Source organism: Macrobrachium rosenbergii, chromosome 25, assembly GCF_040412425.1.
Source record: "Macrobrachium rosenbergii isolate ZJJX-2024 chromosome 25, ASM4041242v1, whole genome shotgun sequence".
Taxonomy (NCBI): domain Eukaryota; kingdom Metazoa; phylum Arthropoda; class Malacostraca; order Decapoda; family Palaemonidae; genus Macrobrachium; species Macrobrachium rosenbergii.
This window is the reverse complement of record NC_089765.1, coordinates 39,756,798-39,773,658: the sequence shown is the minus strand read 5'-3', so window position 1 is coordinate 39,773,658 and position 16,861 is coordinate 39,756,798. Positions and strand designations below refer to the sequence as shown.

The following is a 16,861-nucleotide window of genomic DNA, read 5'->3' as shown; positions in this document are numbered from 1 at the left end:
AGGGCGCACAGGTGGTTCACCTGACTACCGATCGGCGATTGCCGCGAGTTTTTGAAATTCTGCCGTGACGTCAGGGACTTAAGCTATATATATAACTACCAGGTAAGTATGTTCAAAAATTTATTTTATTATGAAAATAACATATTTTTACGAGTGTCTTATAAGAGAGGCCCCACACAGAGTTGTAAATAGTCTCTTTCAACTTCTTGTGGAAGGTAAAGAAAAATTTTAGAAACTTTGTTCTTACACCTTGTGCATTTGCATATCTTCCTCTTTCTATTGATGTGGTTTTTTGTTTTATATTGGCCAACCTTAAAGTTTGCCCAGTCTAGGGGTGTGCTTGATATACATTTACAGTAGCCCATCCCTTAAGGGTTAATAAGTTTGTTTCATTCAGTATGGCTACCTCCATGTATGTATCCCTTAAAGGTAGACAGATGGCAAGTTCAAGTGTTGATGATATCAGGAATATTTTATCTCATTTAGTGCGTCACAGGTTGGGTTATTTGAAACTTGGAAAATGGAGAATTGGATAGATGAGACCACTACAGTATATATTTAAGGACATTCTGTTATTCTAAGGCAGGCTGTTTTATTGATTTACTGTAGTGTTGCTCTTTATTGATTTACTGTAGTCATCTTTTTAGGTATTTCTTCAGTACAGTAATTTGTTTTGTCACTTTTGCTAAATACAGGTACAGTATTTGGGCGAACTGTAGTTTTTTATGTGCGCATGTTAGAAAATAAAAAGCTAGAGGTGTGGTTTTTGTCTTGTAAATTTGCTCAAAACAGTATTGTAACACACTCAAATCTTTCTGACAACAACCTGTAAAAGTACTATCTGGCAACTTTACTGAGTTCATGCAACTTACATCAACTTTTGCTGTTGATATATTTCACAAGGTCCTCGCATTTTCCTTATTTTGACTAGATTATTCATTTAGATCTTTTATTGTAGCAATTTCACTAATTTAAAGGATGTTACTAGATTTCCCAGGCTACCAGCATTGGTAACTACAGTATTACATACTGTTTCTGTTTGTTTTCTTCTAAGTGACATTTGGAAACATAGGTCTATGAAATTACACTGTTGGCCTTTGCAACAGTACAATTGTGATTTATGTTAAATGTTGTTTGCATAATGTTATGAATAAAACTTATCATGAATGGCATTTCAGTGAATTATATTTTCTTAGCATTTTTTGTAATTTCATTGAACCTTATTCATCTGGATCTTTAGGTCAAACAGATACTTGATACAATATCATTTAATATTTCCAGTAATGTAATATAAATCAAGAAAATTACCTATATATTAGGTGTGAGGTAGGTAGACAACTCTTCTAACAAATCTTTCACTCTCTGAGTATTTTATTTGTGAATGCTTTGTGTATCGACTAGAAACTTCTTTTTTTTTATTGTAATGTCTGTTGTTCTTTTTTTCCTAATGGGTTTTCAACTACTATGATCAAATATATACTCATATAATTTCAGAAACTATTATTAGGTATGTGTCAGCAATCAAGCTTGAGTATTAGATTCAGACCATAGTTTTCTCCTTGACTCTTCTTCTTAGTTATCTGAAGTGAATTTTTGCAAATTTTTTGCATATCTATCTTGAATTCATTTCTTTTTCTTACCAATCTTTTATTATAATGCTATCTATATGGTTAATAATGAGGTAGAAAAATGCATTTCAGTTTGTCTAACAAAAGAATAAGTCATTGTTTGTGAACTAAAGCTAGTGGAAGAGTGTTGCAGTATACTTGGAGTGAGTGTGTATTCCTTTGTACTGTAGTTAATTTATAAAAATGTTTAATTTTAGGAAAGTTAATGCCCCTGATGATTTCATACCATATTATGACTTCTAAAAGTTTAATTTTTTAATGACATTTTTTGTGTTCTTTTGAAAGGGCCAAATATGGAAAGAGATAAAAGTGAAGGAAGTCCTGAAAGCGAGGAGGTCAAACATTCTCCATCTGAGTCACCTCCCAGAAAAAAAAGACTGAAAACATTTGTTGGATCCATGAAGAATGAAGAAAAGAATCAGTGTTTCTCAGAAGAAGAGCTAGAAAAGGATGATGATGATCCTGATGATTTTACTGAAGAGACCAAGTCTTCACCAAAAAAGGTGTCACCCTCAAAAAAATCACCTAGTGAGGAAGCTCTGGATAGCAGTTTGTCTTTGCGCAACAAACAAGAGTCTTCTAAATCTGAAGAAAAGGGATTAAGTGGAAAAACCCTTGCAGAATTACAAAAGGCCATGAAACCTTGTTCTGTGCAAATTAAAAAACTAGTTAAAACAAAGACTGAAGTCACTGTTAAAGAAGGTAATTAATTTTTTTGCCTTTTCTCTTCCTTTTATAATTTAAAGATTATTCTTCAAGCAACTGTAAATGTAATCATTAAAGCTTGTATATTTTGTAATATTTGTTGGTTTAATTATTAAAGCTTGGAATTGTAAGATAGTTATACTCTGTAGTGTTTTATAGCAAAGTTTCATAATTTATTTGTTCTTACAATTATGCAGACCTCAAGTCTTTGTCTAGGAGTACCCTCAGTGACAGCCGGATGAGTTGTTGAAGCTTGTTAACAATGCAATTACATGGTGACAGGTAGGCAAGTTGGGCCGAGTACTTGCCCACACCTGTCAGGAGACCCCTCACTAATTTTTTGGTCTCCATATAGTCAATGTCTACTGCTGTGAAAACCTTTGTTTGCACTCTTATTGATGTTGACCCCGACTTTTTGGTTAATGAGCTCCACCCTTGTTTTACCGAACTTGGTGTTAAATGATTTGGTATGTACGATGGATGATGTCAAAGATGGAAAGAAAGAATGTGCTAGAACAGTGCCTTGAGTGAGTGTGCCTGTGGCTGCTGTATATAGCCTTTTGACTGTTGAACCTGATACTATTTGTTCTTATTGCAATATGTGCAAAAGATCTTCCCTCTCAGGAGTACATTACAGTACTTGGTTTCCTGTACAGTGGGAGGAATATGGTAAGAAGCCAAAGAACTCCAGGAAAACCCAGTTAGTTTCATCAGGAAGAAGTATTCTTCCCTTTACTCTGATGCCTCTTAAGGAACTGATTTATGCTCTTACTCCTTCTTCTGCTGCTGGTTTGGTTGTTCATCATTCTTCCAAGGTTGCCTGGATCTATAGGAACAGGTGGATGGCTGGTGGAAGTCCACCTGTCGCTCTTCCACTTGCATCACTGACTTTGTCTACAGGATGTCTTCACAGATTCTAAAAAATTACTAAAGGTCTTTTGGTTATTTTCTTTTGCCACTACTACTTCTACTACTTCAACAGTGTACCCCCTAATTGATTCTGCTTTTGACGGGTTCCCTGCTTTGGCAGTGGGCTACTCCCTTGCTGTTCCCATGCTGCTGCTGTAACTCCTGGACCTATTCAAACTCCTGTCACAACTATGCACTCTGCAGTATTGGAAGAGTATGGGTGTTGGGGAAATGCATGGTAGGAGTAGGGCAAGGAAGTACTGACATGCTTCCCCAACCTACTTCATGTTATCCTCAAGCTTGTCCTCCTCTATATCCATCCCCTAACCCTTCATGTTATCCTCAAGTTTGTCCTCCTCTGCATCCATCCCCTAACCCTCCTACTCCTCCTCATCTTCTTGGTCTTTGGAATCTCACTGTAAGAAGCCCCAGTGGGTATAGCACAGGCACCATTCTACCTCAGAGAGGGGTGATGGAAATCATTCTTGATCACAGGAAACTTGTTTCATGAAGTTAGGTGGCCCAGTCCAAAGCTTGCATGTGACTAATACCCGTTTCATGAACTTGTTCATGCCTGGTCACCTGCCAAGACTTCATGGGAGGTAAGGACTGGCATAGACATCCCTTAGTCATTTTATTTGTTAAGAGATAGGTCAGGGCAGGCCTGCATTTCCTATGGTTTCTAATTGGTCTTTGGAACTAGCTCAGCAGGTTCAAAGGCATGTTCATGTACCCAAAAGGTACAGCATGTCCACTGTGGTGCTTGTCATGAGTGTGACTGGTCCCTCTTGTGAGGAGCTGACTCTGTCCCCAGGGCAGTTATTTCTGCATGCACATAGTAGTACATTGCCTGGTTCACACCTGGGTCTTTCAACAATGTTTCAGTGCTCAACCCTTGGGTTCCAGATATTCAACACCACAGTCTGAGAGCCACTGGGTTGGATTGACTCACCCTTTTCCTTTGTTTCAATAGGTACTCATTATTTTCTAAGGAGTCTCTACCTTCAAAGCCTCATGAGGTTGAACTGGAAAGACATTTTAGAGATATCATTATGGTAAGACTACAGAAGAGTTGCTCATGTTTTCTGCACAGCATGACCAAAATTATGCCAAAATTGGCTGTTATGATGCAGTTAAGGCCAGTCTAAGAGCAGATCAAAGACTTGTTTCAAAGGGGTACATTCTAACCTAATTTAGGACCTGTGCCTTAGCTTGATGGTGGTTGCTCTACCCCTGACAATCCACCCCACAATGAGCCCTGGGCAACTGGGTATCATAAATATTTACTTAGACTAGGGGCAGAGAAATTGTTTACCATGTGTAACAGGTCAAGGGTAAATCAGATTTTTATGCTATACCTTCCTTCCAAGAATTAATCATTTCTAAAGCTGTAGGTTTTGTTAAGAAATCATGAGGGTGTGCTGTATAAGTTGATTACTTTGTAAATTGTACTAGTAAGGATAACATGTAGTTTTATAATATTATTATCCATTGTCAGCAGGTAACTTAATAAAATTTCATGTAAATGTGCTTTCTAGCTCTTTCAGGGCGAGAGGAGACTTCAGAGAAATCCAGTGATGCTTCAAACAACAAAGGGGCTTTATCACCAGGAAAAGTATCACGTACATGTGAGTCTAGATTAATTTGTCAGTGTAATGTAGTAGTAGTAACACCTCAGCTTATTGGACCATAACGGACTTCTGTACATCTCAGCTACATTACACTATTTGCATAATTTGTTCTAACAGGAATACAAACCATCACCTATATAGGAGTATCTTTTAGCACCAGCTGAACTCAGTTGAAAACTTACTAACAGGGTAGTTAACATTGTGTTAACAGGTGGAGATGAGGGTGAGCGGGGAAGAATCCCTCATTCACTGACCATCACCTTGACTTTTCTTTTGGCTGCCTTAAAGGAAAGAAATGGTGCACTCCCATCTACTTTCTGATTTTGGTGGGGTGTGTTGGATTTGCATTATAGTCTTTGTTTTTATATTCATATGGCTAAAAAACAAGAAATTCATTGTTGTGATGGACATGGTAGCCCTTTTGGATGCTTCATATTGTTTGCAACAACCAACCCTCATTCTGTTTTGTACTTAATGCAGGGGAGGGCTTGTGCAAGGGCTTCATCTTGCAAGGAGATGCTGTGGGATTTGCCAAAATGAATTGGGTGTAGGAAGAGGAGGAGGAGGGATAAGAGGTTTTTGTATATGTAACTTACCAAGTAATTACATAGCTATTAGTTTCTACTTTACAGCAGCTTTAGATTTGAAATTTGTGGTAGCGCCTTTTTGTTCTGGTGCAGGTAAGTGCCCTGCCCGCTTCCAGGGAAGTATAGGTACAACATAGCTGAAGAGCTCAGTTCGTTTCTGCCGCCCAATGACCATACATCGGTTGTTAAGCAGCTTTGTTTTGATGATCAGGATTGTTCACTGGATGGCTTTGCTTGTTATCAAGGGATGCAGTGAAATATTCTGTACTTTGGTATCCACTGTGCTATATTTTCTTAGCTTAGTTAAGCGTAATTTGGACTTTTTTGTAGATTTTGACTTATTATGTCAGACTCAAGTGTGTCTAGTAACTGGTATTGTAGCAAAGGCTGCAATACCAGGTTGACTTCCTGTAAATACGACTCTCATTCTATTTTTTTTCATTGCTGATGACAAATTTGTTCTCCTGACTTGACATGTGAGGAGTGTAGAAACTGGGATGAAGTTAAATGGAGAATTTTGACTCCTTATTTAGACAAACTAGGAAAAGCTGGACAGAGAAAGGCGGCCGCCAGAGCCGAGGCTAGAGCTTCACTGTCTTCCACTCCTAAACCGGTTCTTTTGACTCATGTGACTGCTTGTTCTTCTATTCCTAGTTCTCTTGCACTCCCTTCTACTCCATTACCTGGCTCCCATCCCGCTGAACCTAGTGACAATGCCAGCCTCGAAGCCAGGATTGACAAGAAATTTGACGCGTTAGTTAATACAGTTGCTCAAATAGGAGCTTCAGTGAGAGTGCTTTTGGACAAAGCAAGTGGTGAACTTGGTGCAAGTGTTGTGTCAGTGGAGGGGGTGGTTACTCTTCCCACCGATGCTCCTAGAAGGAGGTCCCTGCCAAACTCCCACGCACATGGGAGGAGGCAAACCATAAGTCCAAGGGAGGTCAGTGAGGTTTGCCCACAAGTAGTTGCTCCCTCAACCGAACCTGTTGCTATTTCCCAGGTTTCGGTGCTTAAGCACTGGAAAGGTGTCCAAGTAGATTACACCTTGTCTTCCAGTGGTTCAGACTCTAACAGGCCTAAAGGATGCAGCTGGCATGATTCCTCCAGGCCATTGAAAAGGCACTTGATGGAGAATCAGAACCCCTCAATCCCTCGTAAACGCCATAGGGACCAAGAGCTGTCATGTAGCTATTGGGACGACGGAGAGCTCCCAGTGGCTTGCAATTGCCCATTAGCCTCTAAGCGCCAAGTGGCTTATAGTTGTCCAAAGGGAAGCAGATTGCCCCAAGGGATCAGAGGACCCAGTAGCTCCTAAGTGTCCAATGGGGGCAGCACGCTCAGTGGCTCCCGATCTCTCAGTGCCATCTAATCCTCGTGCAGTGTTGGATTATGCTCAGGCTTCTGAAGGTACGTCTGATTCGGATATTCCGATAAGGCAGGTTAACCTGTGTCAGCACCCCCTATTAAGACTCAAGAAGCGAAGATTGTACCCTCAACTCCTGTTGGAGAGCACCTGAAGTCGACATTAGTACCTCTCCCTCTGACTCAGGATTCATCTCTTTTACGATTTCATTGACGATTGGATAATATCCTAGAACTGCTGAAGAAACCTTCATCTTCTCCTAAGAAGCCAGAGGAAGCACAACAGGACTTAGCTCTTTCTTCTGTTTCTTTGGCAGAAGAGGAACCAGAACAGGAGCAACCTTCTTCGCCATATGCATCCCTTTTGAATTATTTTCCGTTTTGTTTCCCTACTTATTTCTCTACCGCAGCGCCTCCTTCACCTGGGTCTTTCTTCATGTTGTGTCAACCCGTAGGAGCTACTAAGCTTCCTAAGATGGCATTATCCATCTTGTCCAAGAAGGCTTTGGCAGGCATCAATTCTTAGTTGTTCAAAAAGGGGGAGTTAGGCAAGGCTGTCTTTTGTTCCCCTCCTTCTCGCCGGTCTAAGAGAAGATATGTTTTTTATGCGAACAGGGAGGCGCCTTTCTTGGGAGTCTCTGCCTCCTCCCAAAGGGACTTCTCCGGCCTGATCGATCCTACACACAGATCGGCTTTTGATTCAGCCAAGATCATGTTTTCCTCAACGGAACTCGACCACTTAGTGAAGGACACGTATAAGGTCTTTGAAATTTTCAGTTTCCTTCACTGGATGGTAGGAGCCTTGGCAAAGAAAATCAAGGATTGCTCTTAACTACTGGACAATTTTGCAGCAGATTGGCTCGGGTTATTTTCTTGCGACAATAAGGCTATAAGAGAAGGAGCCCAAGAATTAGCTGCACTCTTCTCAAGAGGCATGCTCAAGAAAAGGGAGTTGTGGTGCTCCTTCACCACTAAAGGAGTGACCCCTTCACAAAGATCATCTCTTCTTTTTGCCTCATTGGGTAAGAACAGTCTTTTCCCAGGAGCTATGGTGGAGTGGGTAGCAATGGAGTTCCAGAAGAAAGCAAACCATGACCTACTGGCACAATCGGCCAAGCAGCCAAAGGATTTGAACTGTTCTTCTGCAGTTTCTTTCAGCCCTAGACCTTTCTCTCCCCTTCAACTACGGCCCTTTCGAGGCGGAAGAAGGATTCTTCCATATCCCAGTGGGCGCCAGATTCCTTCAGTTTTGGAAGAAGTAGGAAGCCAAATCCTTGGAACCATGGGTACTGCAAGTACACAAAGAAGGGTATTTGATTCCCTTCAAGGAGAGACCTCCTTTGACATCTTCTCCCATCGTCTTGAAGGTGTACTCAGAAGGCTTGGAGAGGTTTTCAGCCCTCTCAAAGGAGGTTTCAGCTCTTCTCAAGAAAAGAGCAATAGAGGTGGTGGAGGACTTATCCTCGGAGGAGTTTTACAACTGTTTATTGTAGTTCCCAAGTCACTGGGAGGTTGGAGGCCTGTCTTGGACGTAAGCACTCTGAACTTCTTTGTCTAAACAACAAGGTTCAAAATTCAGACGAGCCATTCAGTTCTCGCTGCGATTCATCAAGGAGACTGGATGGTATCCATCGACATGAAGGACACTTACTTTCATATCCCAATACACCAGAATTTCAGGAAATATCTGAGGTTTGTGTTCCAGGACAGGGTCTTCCAATTTTGGGCTCTGTGCTTCGGGTTGTCCACAGCCCCTCAAGTCTTCACCAGAGTACTTGCCCCTCTATCGCAATGGCTTCACCTAACGGGTGTCTGGGTATGCTTTTATCTGGACGACTGGCTTCTGCGATCAACATCCAAGAAGAAATGTATGGAGGGCCTTCTGAAAACTCGTCAGCTAGCCCAGGATTTGGGCATTCTAATCAACCAAGAGAAGTCCCAGTTAGCGCCTACTCAGTCGATAGTCTATTTAGGGATGATAATAGACTCGGAATTTTCAGGTTTTTCCGTCCAACAAGAGAATACAGTCGTGCATCCAGAAAATCTGTCCCTTTCTAGATCTCCAGTCCTGCTCTGCCAACGCTTGGATGAGCCTTTTAGGAACTCTCTCTTCCATTGAGATGTTCGTACCATTAGGGAGACTTCATACGAGACCTTTAATAAAATTCTTCCTAAAGGCCAGTTGGAGCAGGAAAACTCTTCTGGACTCGTTCATCTTCCCTATGACACTAGAAATAAAAGAAGACCTTCAGTGGTGGCTCAAAGAAGGGAGATTTCTTATAGGAAAATCTCTACTTCAACTGAACCGAAACCTAACATTGCTCTCCGATGCATTGGATCTGGGTTGGGGAGCAATCTCAGGAGACTTGGAAGTAGCAGGGATGTGGTCTCTACAGGAGAGGAAGCTCCATATAAACCTGAAGGAACTGAGGGCGATTCACCTTATGCTTCAGCATTGTGCTTCAGTGAGTCACGACTCAGTGGTAGCAGCTCACTCAGACAACATATCCGCTCTAGCACACATAGGAATCAGGGGGGAATGTACTCTTTTTCTCAGTGCGAAGCAGCCAGAGATCTCCTCTGGGCTCCCAGCAACAACACCCAGTTCTCACCCGCTTCGTTCAGGGCAAGGTGAACTTTCTAGCAGACGAATTGAGCCATTGCAAACAGGTTCTACCCAAGGAATGGTTGCTGAATCCACAGGTGTGCACTGACCTGCTCCAGGACTGGTCGGACCTGGAGGTCTATGCTTTTCCTCCGTTCAGTCTGGTGAGGGAAGTCATACACAAGTTCAGAACTTCCCACAACACATCCATGATTCTGGTGGCTCCCGTTTGGCCTCAAAAGGGATGGTTTCCAGACCTCTTAGAACTTCTATCAGACTTTCCGCGGCTCCTTCCACAGAGACGAGAAATCTGCTCAGACAATCTCGGTTCCACTGCTTTCATCAAGGTTTGTCCACTCTCGCTCTGACAGGCTTCAGACTGTCAGGAAGCTTTTCATAGCGAAAGGTTTTTCAAGAGAGGTTGCAAATGCTATTGGTAGATGTAGACACGAATCTTCCAAACACTACCAAGCTAAATGAGGAGTATTTTGCAGATGGTGCAAGAGATATGACATCTCTTCTTCTGAAACATCGATAGCCCAGCTAGCAGTTTTTTTACTTTACCTGAAGACTTCCTGAGGTTTATCAACATCTACAATCAAAGGCTACAGATCTATGATGAATTCAGTATTCTGACATAGAGGCTTGGATATTTCTTCAAACCCAGATATTTCTGACTTAAGTCATTTGATACTTCAAAACAAGATACTCAAACCCCAGTTTCTTGGAACCTGAATGTAATGCCACATTGGCTGTCAGTTCCCCCTTTTGAGCCTCTTCACACATCTTTTAGGGACTTATCCAGGAAGACTCTATTTCTGATCGTCTTGGCCACAGTGAAAATGGTTTGTGAGTTACAAGCTCTGGATAAACAGGTCGGCATCTCTCAAGGAGATGCAGTGTGCATGTACATCTTAGGATTCTTAGTGAAGAAGGAAAATCCTTCTAACCAATGGCCTTGTTCATTCACTATCCAAAGCCTCACAGGATTGTTGGGACCTTCGGGCCAAGAGAGAGTTTTATGCCCAGTGAGAGCTTTGAAACACTACCTCGAGAGAACCAAGAAGATCAGAGGGGATTCTCATATCCTCTGGTGCTCAGTTAAAAATCTTTTGCATCTTCTCTCCAAGAATGTCCTCTCCTTCTTTGTGAGAGATGTGATTGTAGAATCTCACTTGGGTATCCAAGAGGATACCTTACCTTTGTTGAAGGTAAAAGCCCATGACGTACATGCAGTAGCCATGTTGTCGGCTTTCAAGCTCAATCTGTCCCTTTCTGATATAATCCAGTAAGGAAGTGTCGTTCAGTTTTCGCCAACCACTACTTACGTGGTATGGAGGCAATATTCGAGGACTACAGTACACTAGGTCCATTCTCTGTGGCTGGCTTGGCACTAGGGAATGAGGGGTAGGAGTAATTCTTCTGTTTCCTCTGTCTCCTCACCTTGTTTAAGGTCGTCGAGTTATTTGGGAGGCCTGGGGGTACTTGGTACCTGGAGTACCCACCAATCTTTGCCTTTAGTGGATGGGTATTATTTTTTAATTTGGTGTTCAGTTAACATGGTTTTTTATGGTCATTTTGGCTGGTGTACAGTATATTTTTTCATGCCCAGGACAAGGGCAATTTTTTGTTTAGCTTTGGCAGTAATAGGGGTACTCGCTGACTGCAAAGCTCACACTAAAGTAGGGGCAACTCCTGACATTATCGGTCGTATCCCTACAGGTTGAGATGAGCAACGACCAAGAAGCAGTATCTTCCTTCTCTGCTCTCTCCCCCAGGTAAGGTTACAACAAGCATTACCACAGTGCTAGCTTTTTTTTTTATCTATTTCAAATGCATTTCTATTTATAAATGTTTTTTTGATTAGTGCATGGCCGTGTTTCCCACCTCCTGTCAATGTGGGATTCAGCTATGTAATTACTTGGTAAGTTACATATATAAAAATGACATTTTTATAATAAAATAATTGCTTGGTAAGTATATATAAAACTTTATTTTATTATAAAAGTGTCATATTTGCCAGCTTCCTTTGTGGCGGGGGGGCCCGCAAATACTTCCCCGACGGCTCTGCCAAACCCTTCAAGTTCCTTCTCACCCTCATCTTCCATTCCTCTTCCCTCAATGTGTGCTACTTATCCGAGAAGGGAGTAGCAGTAAACAAATCCTAAGTCCAGGCTCATTCATGACCTCTGCCCTGAGGATATAGCTTTTTCTGAGTGAAGAGCCCTATTAACAGCACTTGTGCACTTCAAAGATTCTGATCCTGAACTTCGTGCTCTAGATACCTGCAAGATGTCTTCATTAAAGTACCTGAGAAAGATCTGGCCATCTCTCAACATACTGGATAGCCAGTCATTGCAGTGTTTCTGGACAACCTGGCTTGTGATTGAAAGAAACTGACCCCTGAACATCTTAGGAAGTGTAAGGAGGTTTCATTGGCTGTTCCCATCTCTTCAGGTATTGCCAAGGAAAGTGGCCTCCCCATAGCATTAGTGCTCTCAGTGGCTGACTCTCGGGATACTGCGAAGTCTTCGGTTTCTGCCTTGACTAGCTTTTCAGTGCATAATGCAAGAGAATTCAGCACAGGAAAAGGGAAGCACCGCCAAAGCTTTTCCTCTTCATCATCAGACTTGTCTGCCTTCATCCCAACCCTGAACTCCTACCTGCAGCAGCATAGGAAGAAGGGAAATCTAAGGCCTTACATAAGGGGTCAAGGCAGACCCCTACCATATCCTCATCCCTACAGGAAGGTCATCCACATATGACAGGTAGTGTCCACAGTATTCCATAGTTGGCCACAAACATGAGTGGTTTCTTGAACTGCCAGACTTTTTTTATTTTTATTGATTTTTTTTTTTTCGTTAAGACACCGACAGTTAACCCCTTGATCAATACTGCTTTGACTGCTCCATCTGCTGAGGTACTATGGGTTCATGGAGTCTATGATGCTTCATAGCTGGACACTATCTACAGTTCTTGTAAGAGTTTTTCTAGCAAATTGTCAAATACAGTCTAAAAATCCACAGATTTGTAGCAGGTGAAACGGACAATCATCTGTAATGAGAGGAGTATCTTTCCAGATGAAGCCACTTTTCAGCAGATCATGCTGAAACAATCTACTCTCTGTTTGTGCAGTATAGGCATTCCTCACCTACTATCCATTTCAGGGACTGCGAGGCATCGTTTTTCTCAAGTAACTTTCAAACTAATTATTTGATTGATTGAAATGGTACTTTGACACCTCCCACTGATTTTTTTGGTAATATAGTGCATTGTCAAATGGTTTTAGTTAAGGTGTTTACCCTTGACTCGCATGGTGTTGCCAATTATCGCCAAACTGTGCATCCGAATGTCCTTTATCCCCATCACATCCCTCCCTCTCCCTTCCCCTCCTCATCCCTCTCTCAACCAGCTTTCCTGGCCTCCCCATCTCTGACCCCCCTTTCCTGTCTATGGGGGATAGCTGATGTTCGATTGTGTAGTTTAGGCCTGCTGACTCTGCGACTTTACCTTTAAAAGTCAAGTAAACGCCTTAACTAACACCATTTGACAATGCACTAAATTACTAAAAATTAGTGGGAGGTGTCTTGTGCACTGTGTCAAAGTACCATTTCGATCAAATAATTAGTTTGAAATATATTTGAGAAAAACGATGACTCACGGTACCTGAAATGGATAGCAACCACATACCTGTGTAACAACTGCTTAGGCATGCAGCCAGTCAGTATTATATGCAATAAGAGAACTGTACATGTAAATTGCAGGTTTTGTAAGCAATAGTATGAATGTCTGTCTGTCTGTCGTTATGCCCTCTTTCTCTCCTGCATTGCATATACTGTAGTTATTTTAATCCAAGTTTTGATAAACTGAGTATCCCTTAACAAAATGTGATTAATATAAAGAAGTGTATTAGTAAAAGCATTTCATCAGATATTTACCCAAGGTTTCAGCCTATGTTATGCATTTGGTAAGCCTAAGGATTTCCAAAATTTTTGTAAGCCATCTCTAATAACTAACAATATTTCTTTTGCCTTTCCATGGATAGCTTCCTTTTGTTTTTGTAGCAGATTAGTATAGGCTGTAATTGCCAATCAGCCAGTTTTACTACATTTCCTGTGTGTGTAGATTAAGCTTACCTTATGCATACACTGGTTTGTTATGACACTTATTATCTGAGCCACTGAAATTTCTGCAACCTTCCACCTCTGTTACTCAAGAGCCCTCCCCCTCCCCTCCAATTTTTTTTCTGCTTTTGATGGATGAAAACAAAAAACAAAATTGTAGGCTAAATATAAGAAATTATTTAAAGGTTGTGTATTAGGATGAGATTTTCATTGAGTTTAATAAAGTTATGTAAATGATTGTGTTTTTGTTGTATAAAGTCTATGTATAAGTGTAGCCTATAAGCTAGCCTGCCTGTGTATACATACACATGCACTCTTTCTTTCTCTCATGTACAGTAGTTTTATTGACATTATTTAATGCAATAAATATTTTACGTAGTACAGTTATATAGTCTTACATACCTATTTTCATATAAGTAACTTACCAAGTAATTACATAGCTGTAGTTTCTAACTAGTGCGGCAGCCTTTTATTAAAAAAATCGCGGTAGCACTCCGATTGTTTAGTGTAGGTGACAAGCCCTGCCCACTAACAGGAGTACTGGAAATGACTTGGCAGATAACATCATTCTTTTTCTGCCAGCTCTTGAATAAACATCAGGTGTTTGCAGCAGCTTTTGTTCATTGGTTTTCGGTTGAATAACTGGATTTCGGTGAAGAATTATCGCTTATTTCGAGTAGCCTTCAAGCTATGATAGCTTTCAGGTTCAGTTTTTCTAGTTTTTGTTATTATTACGTCTGATCCAAGTTCATCTAGTCTTTGCTACTGTAGTAAAGGTTGCAAAACCAGATTTATCAAATCTTCATATGTATAACTCTCATGCAATTTGCAGTAAGTGTAGGGGCCAGTAATGTACTAAGGAGAGAATTTGTGCTGAGTGCAATGATTTGCCTGATTGCCCGGCACCAGCTCTCAAGCGCCCGATGCCAGATGACCATAAGTGAAAGGTACTTAAATCATACCCAGACAATTTAAAAGGGATAGGAAGAGGAATGCGGCCTCTTGAGCCAAGAAACGTGCTTCGCTTAGCTTAGAATCTATACCTGAGCCTAGGTTAGAAGATAGCCCTAGCCCAGAATATATACCCAAGCCTAGATTAGAAGATAGCCCTGCTATTCCCTCTTCCCCCCTTCCCACTTTTTATCCTGCTAGGAGCCCTCCTACTTTTAATCCACCTACTCCTGCACTTGGCTCCCTTGCTTCCAACCCTTGCCATTGCCAGTCTCGAATCTGGGTTTGACTAGAAATTTAACCTAGTTGTGAATACAGTGGAGTGAGGGAGGTGGCTATTCATCCCACTGGTTCTCCTAGATGAAGGTCACTGTCCTGCTCCCTGAACCTGGGAGAAGACATACCAGAAGTCCAAGGGAGGCTGGTGGGGTTGGCCCGCTGGTAGCTACCCCCTCAGTCGAACCTGATGCGCATTCCCAGGTATTGTCAAACAGCCACTCGAAAGGTGTCTTGACAGGTGACAGTGTTGTGCAAGTGGAGGAGGTGGCTACTCGTCCCACCAGTCCTCCTAGACGAAGGTCCCTGTCCTGCTCCCCTGAATCTGGGAAAAGACATACCGGAAGTTCAAGGGAGGCCAGTGGGTTTTGCCCATGGGTAGCTGCCCCCTCAGTCAAGCCTGTTGCGTATTCCCAGGTATCGGCTGACAGCCACTGGAAAGGCATCTTGATGGATGTGCACCAGTTATTGTCCAGTTCTGAGGAATCTGGCACTGACAGGAGGCACCACAAGCTCTATCTGAAGAATCATGCACGTGATGCTGCACACCGTTCTCTGCTGCCTGTTAAGCAGTATAAGGGGGCGAATCTCAGCCCACAACCTTCCTGCAGTTACACTCTGGATCCTGCTGTCTCTGCCTCTGTCCAGCATCCACTCTCTGCTTGGGACAGCCCAAGGCCTTCTCTCCTGAGTGCCCAGTTGTTGAGCGCCCTTACTTGGCTCCCAAGTGCCCAACAAACCCTCTCAGACGCCGTCGTTATCATCCAAGGGCCCAGCTCCTGAACGCTCGGCACCAGCTCCCAAGCGTTGGCGCCAGCCCCCAAGCACCAGGCACCAGCTCCTGAGCGCCCAACGCCAACTCGTCAGCACCAGTCTCCAGCTTGAAGCGCCAAACGCCTGCTTCTGGCCGTGGGTCTCCTAGTCTATGCAGCTCTCCTTCAATATTTGCTGGCAAGCTTTCCTACCTTTTTTACACCAGCTGCCCCGGTCGTGCCTGCCTCAACCTTCCTGATGAGGAGCCATCCAGATGACAGATCTAGGCTTCCCACAATAGTGCTTTCCTCGTCTTCTAGGAAGGCACTGAAGGAGATTGAAGGTTAGTTGGCTTTCTGCTAAGAGGGAGCAAGGCAAGGCTTCCTTTGCCTTTCCTCCCTCGCACTTAGTCTTTAGTAGGTAACTCTCCTATGCCACCAGGGAAGCTCCTTCTTTGAGAGTCGCTGCCTCCTCCCAAGGTAACTTCTCTGGCCTCATCGACTCTTCCCGACGCTCAGCATTTTCTTGGTGAAAATTATGTTTTCGTCAACAGAACTTGACCACCTTGTCAAGGACCTTTTCAAGGTGTTTGAAGTTTTTTGGACTGGATAGTGAGAGCACTAGCCAAGAAGATTGAAGATTGCAATGATTTGGTAGGAGACTTCGCCTCGGACTGGCTAGGAGTCGTTTCTTGTGCAGACAAGGCCATCAGGGATGGCTCTCTTGAACTTGTGGCTCTTTTCTCTGTGGGGGTTTTGAAGAAAAGAGAATAATTATGGTGCTCCTTTACCACTAAGGAGTCACTCAGACCCAGAATTCTGACCTCCAAAAGAAGTCAATTCAGGATCTTCGGGTTCTTTCCTCCAAACGCCCCAAGGATTCGTCTGCATTTGTTCCTAAGACGGTCTCTTCCCTCCAGCAACATCCCTTTCATGGGAGTAAGCCCAATTCACAGTCTAGGACCCAATCCAATGTCCGCTTCTCTGCCAGAACTATCAAGAGGAGTTCAACCAAGTCTTTACCCAAGAAATGAGGAAGAAGTCCTCCATGCACTAGTGGGAGCCAGACTTCTCAAGGTTTGGGAGAATTGGAGTATTAGAGGAGCAGAACAGTGGGTTTTCAAGGTTCTGAGGAAGGGCTACTCCATCCTGTTCATGGAGAGGCCCCCTGCAGTCACTTCTCCCACCATATTGCCGACCTACTCAAGAGGCTCCGAGAAACTGTTGACCCTTTTGGAGGTCTCCTCTCTCTGAAAGAGGGGCCATAGAAGAAGTCGAGGACATCAACTCAGAGGGCTTCTAATGTGGTCCCCAAATCATCAGAGGTTGGA

At 42.7% G+C, this 16,861-nt stretch overlaps 1 protein-coding gene across 9 annotated transcripts in view; it reads left to right on the top strand.

The window, feature by feature from the left end:
• The window catches only part of LOC136852590 (probable replication factor C subunit 1), a 70,325-nt gene that overhangs the window by 27,021 nt on the left and 26,443 nt on the right, over positions 1-16,861 (top strand). For all 9 annotated transcript variants that reach the window (XM_067127444.1, XM_067127447.1, XM_067127442.1 and 6 more), the window contains 2 exons: positions 1,914-2,330; positions 4,781-4,870. In XM_067127444.1, coding sequence (XP_066983545.1) covers positions 1,914-2,330; positions 4,781-4,870 — 507 coding nt within the window. The remainder of the gene's footprint in view (positions 1-1,913; positions 2,331-4,780; positions 4,871-16,861) is intronic.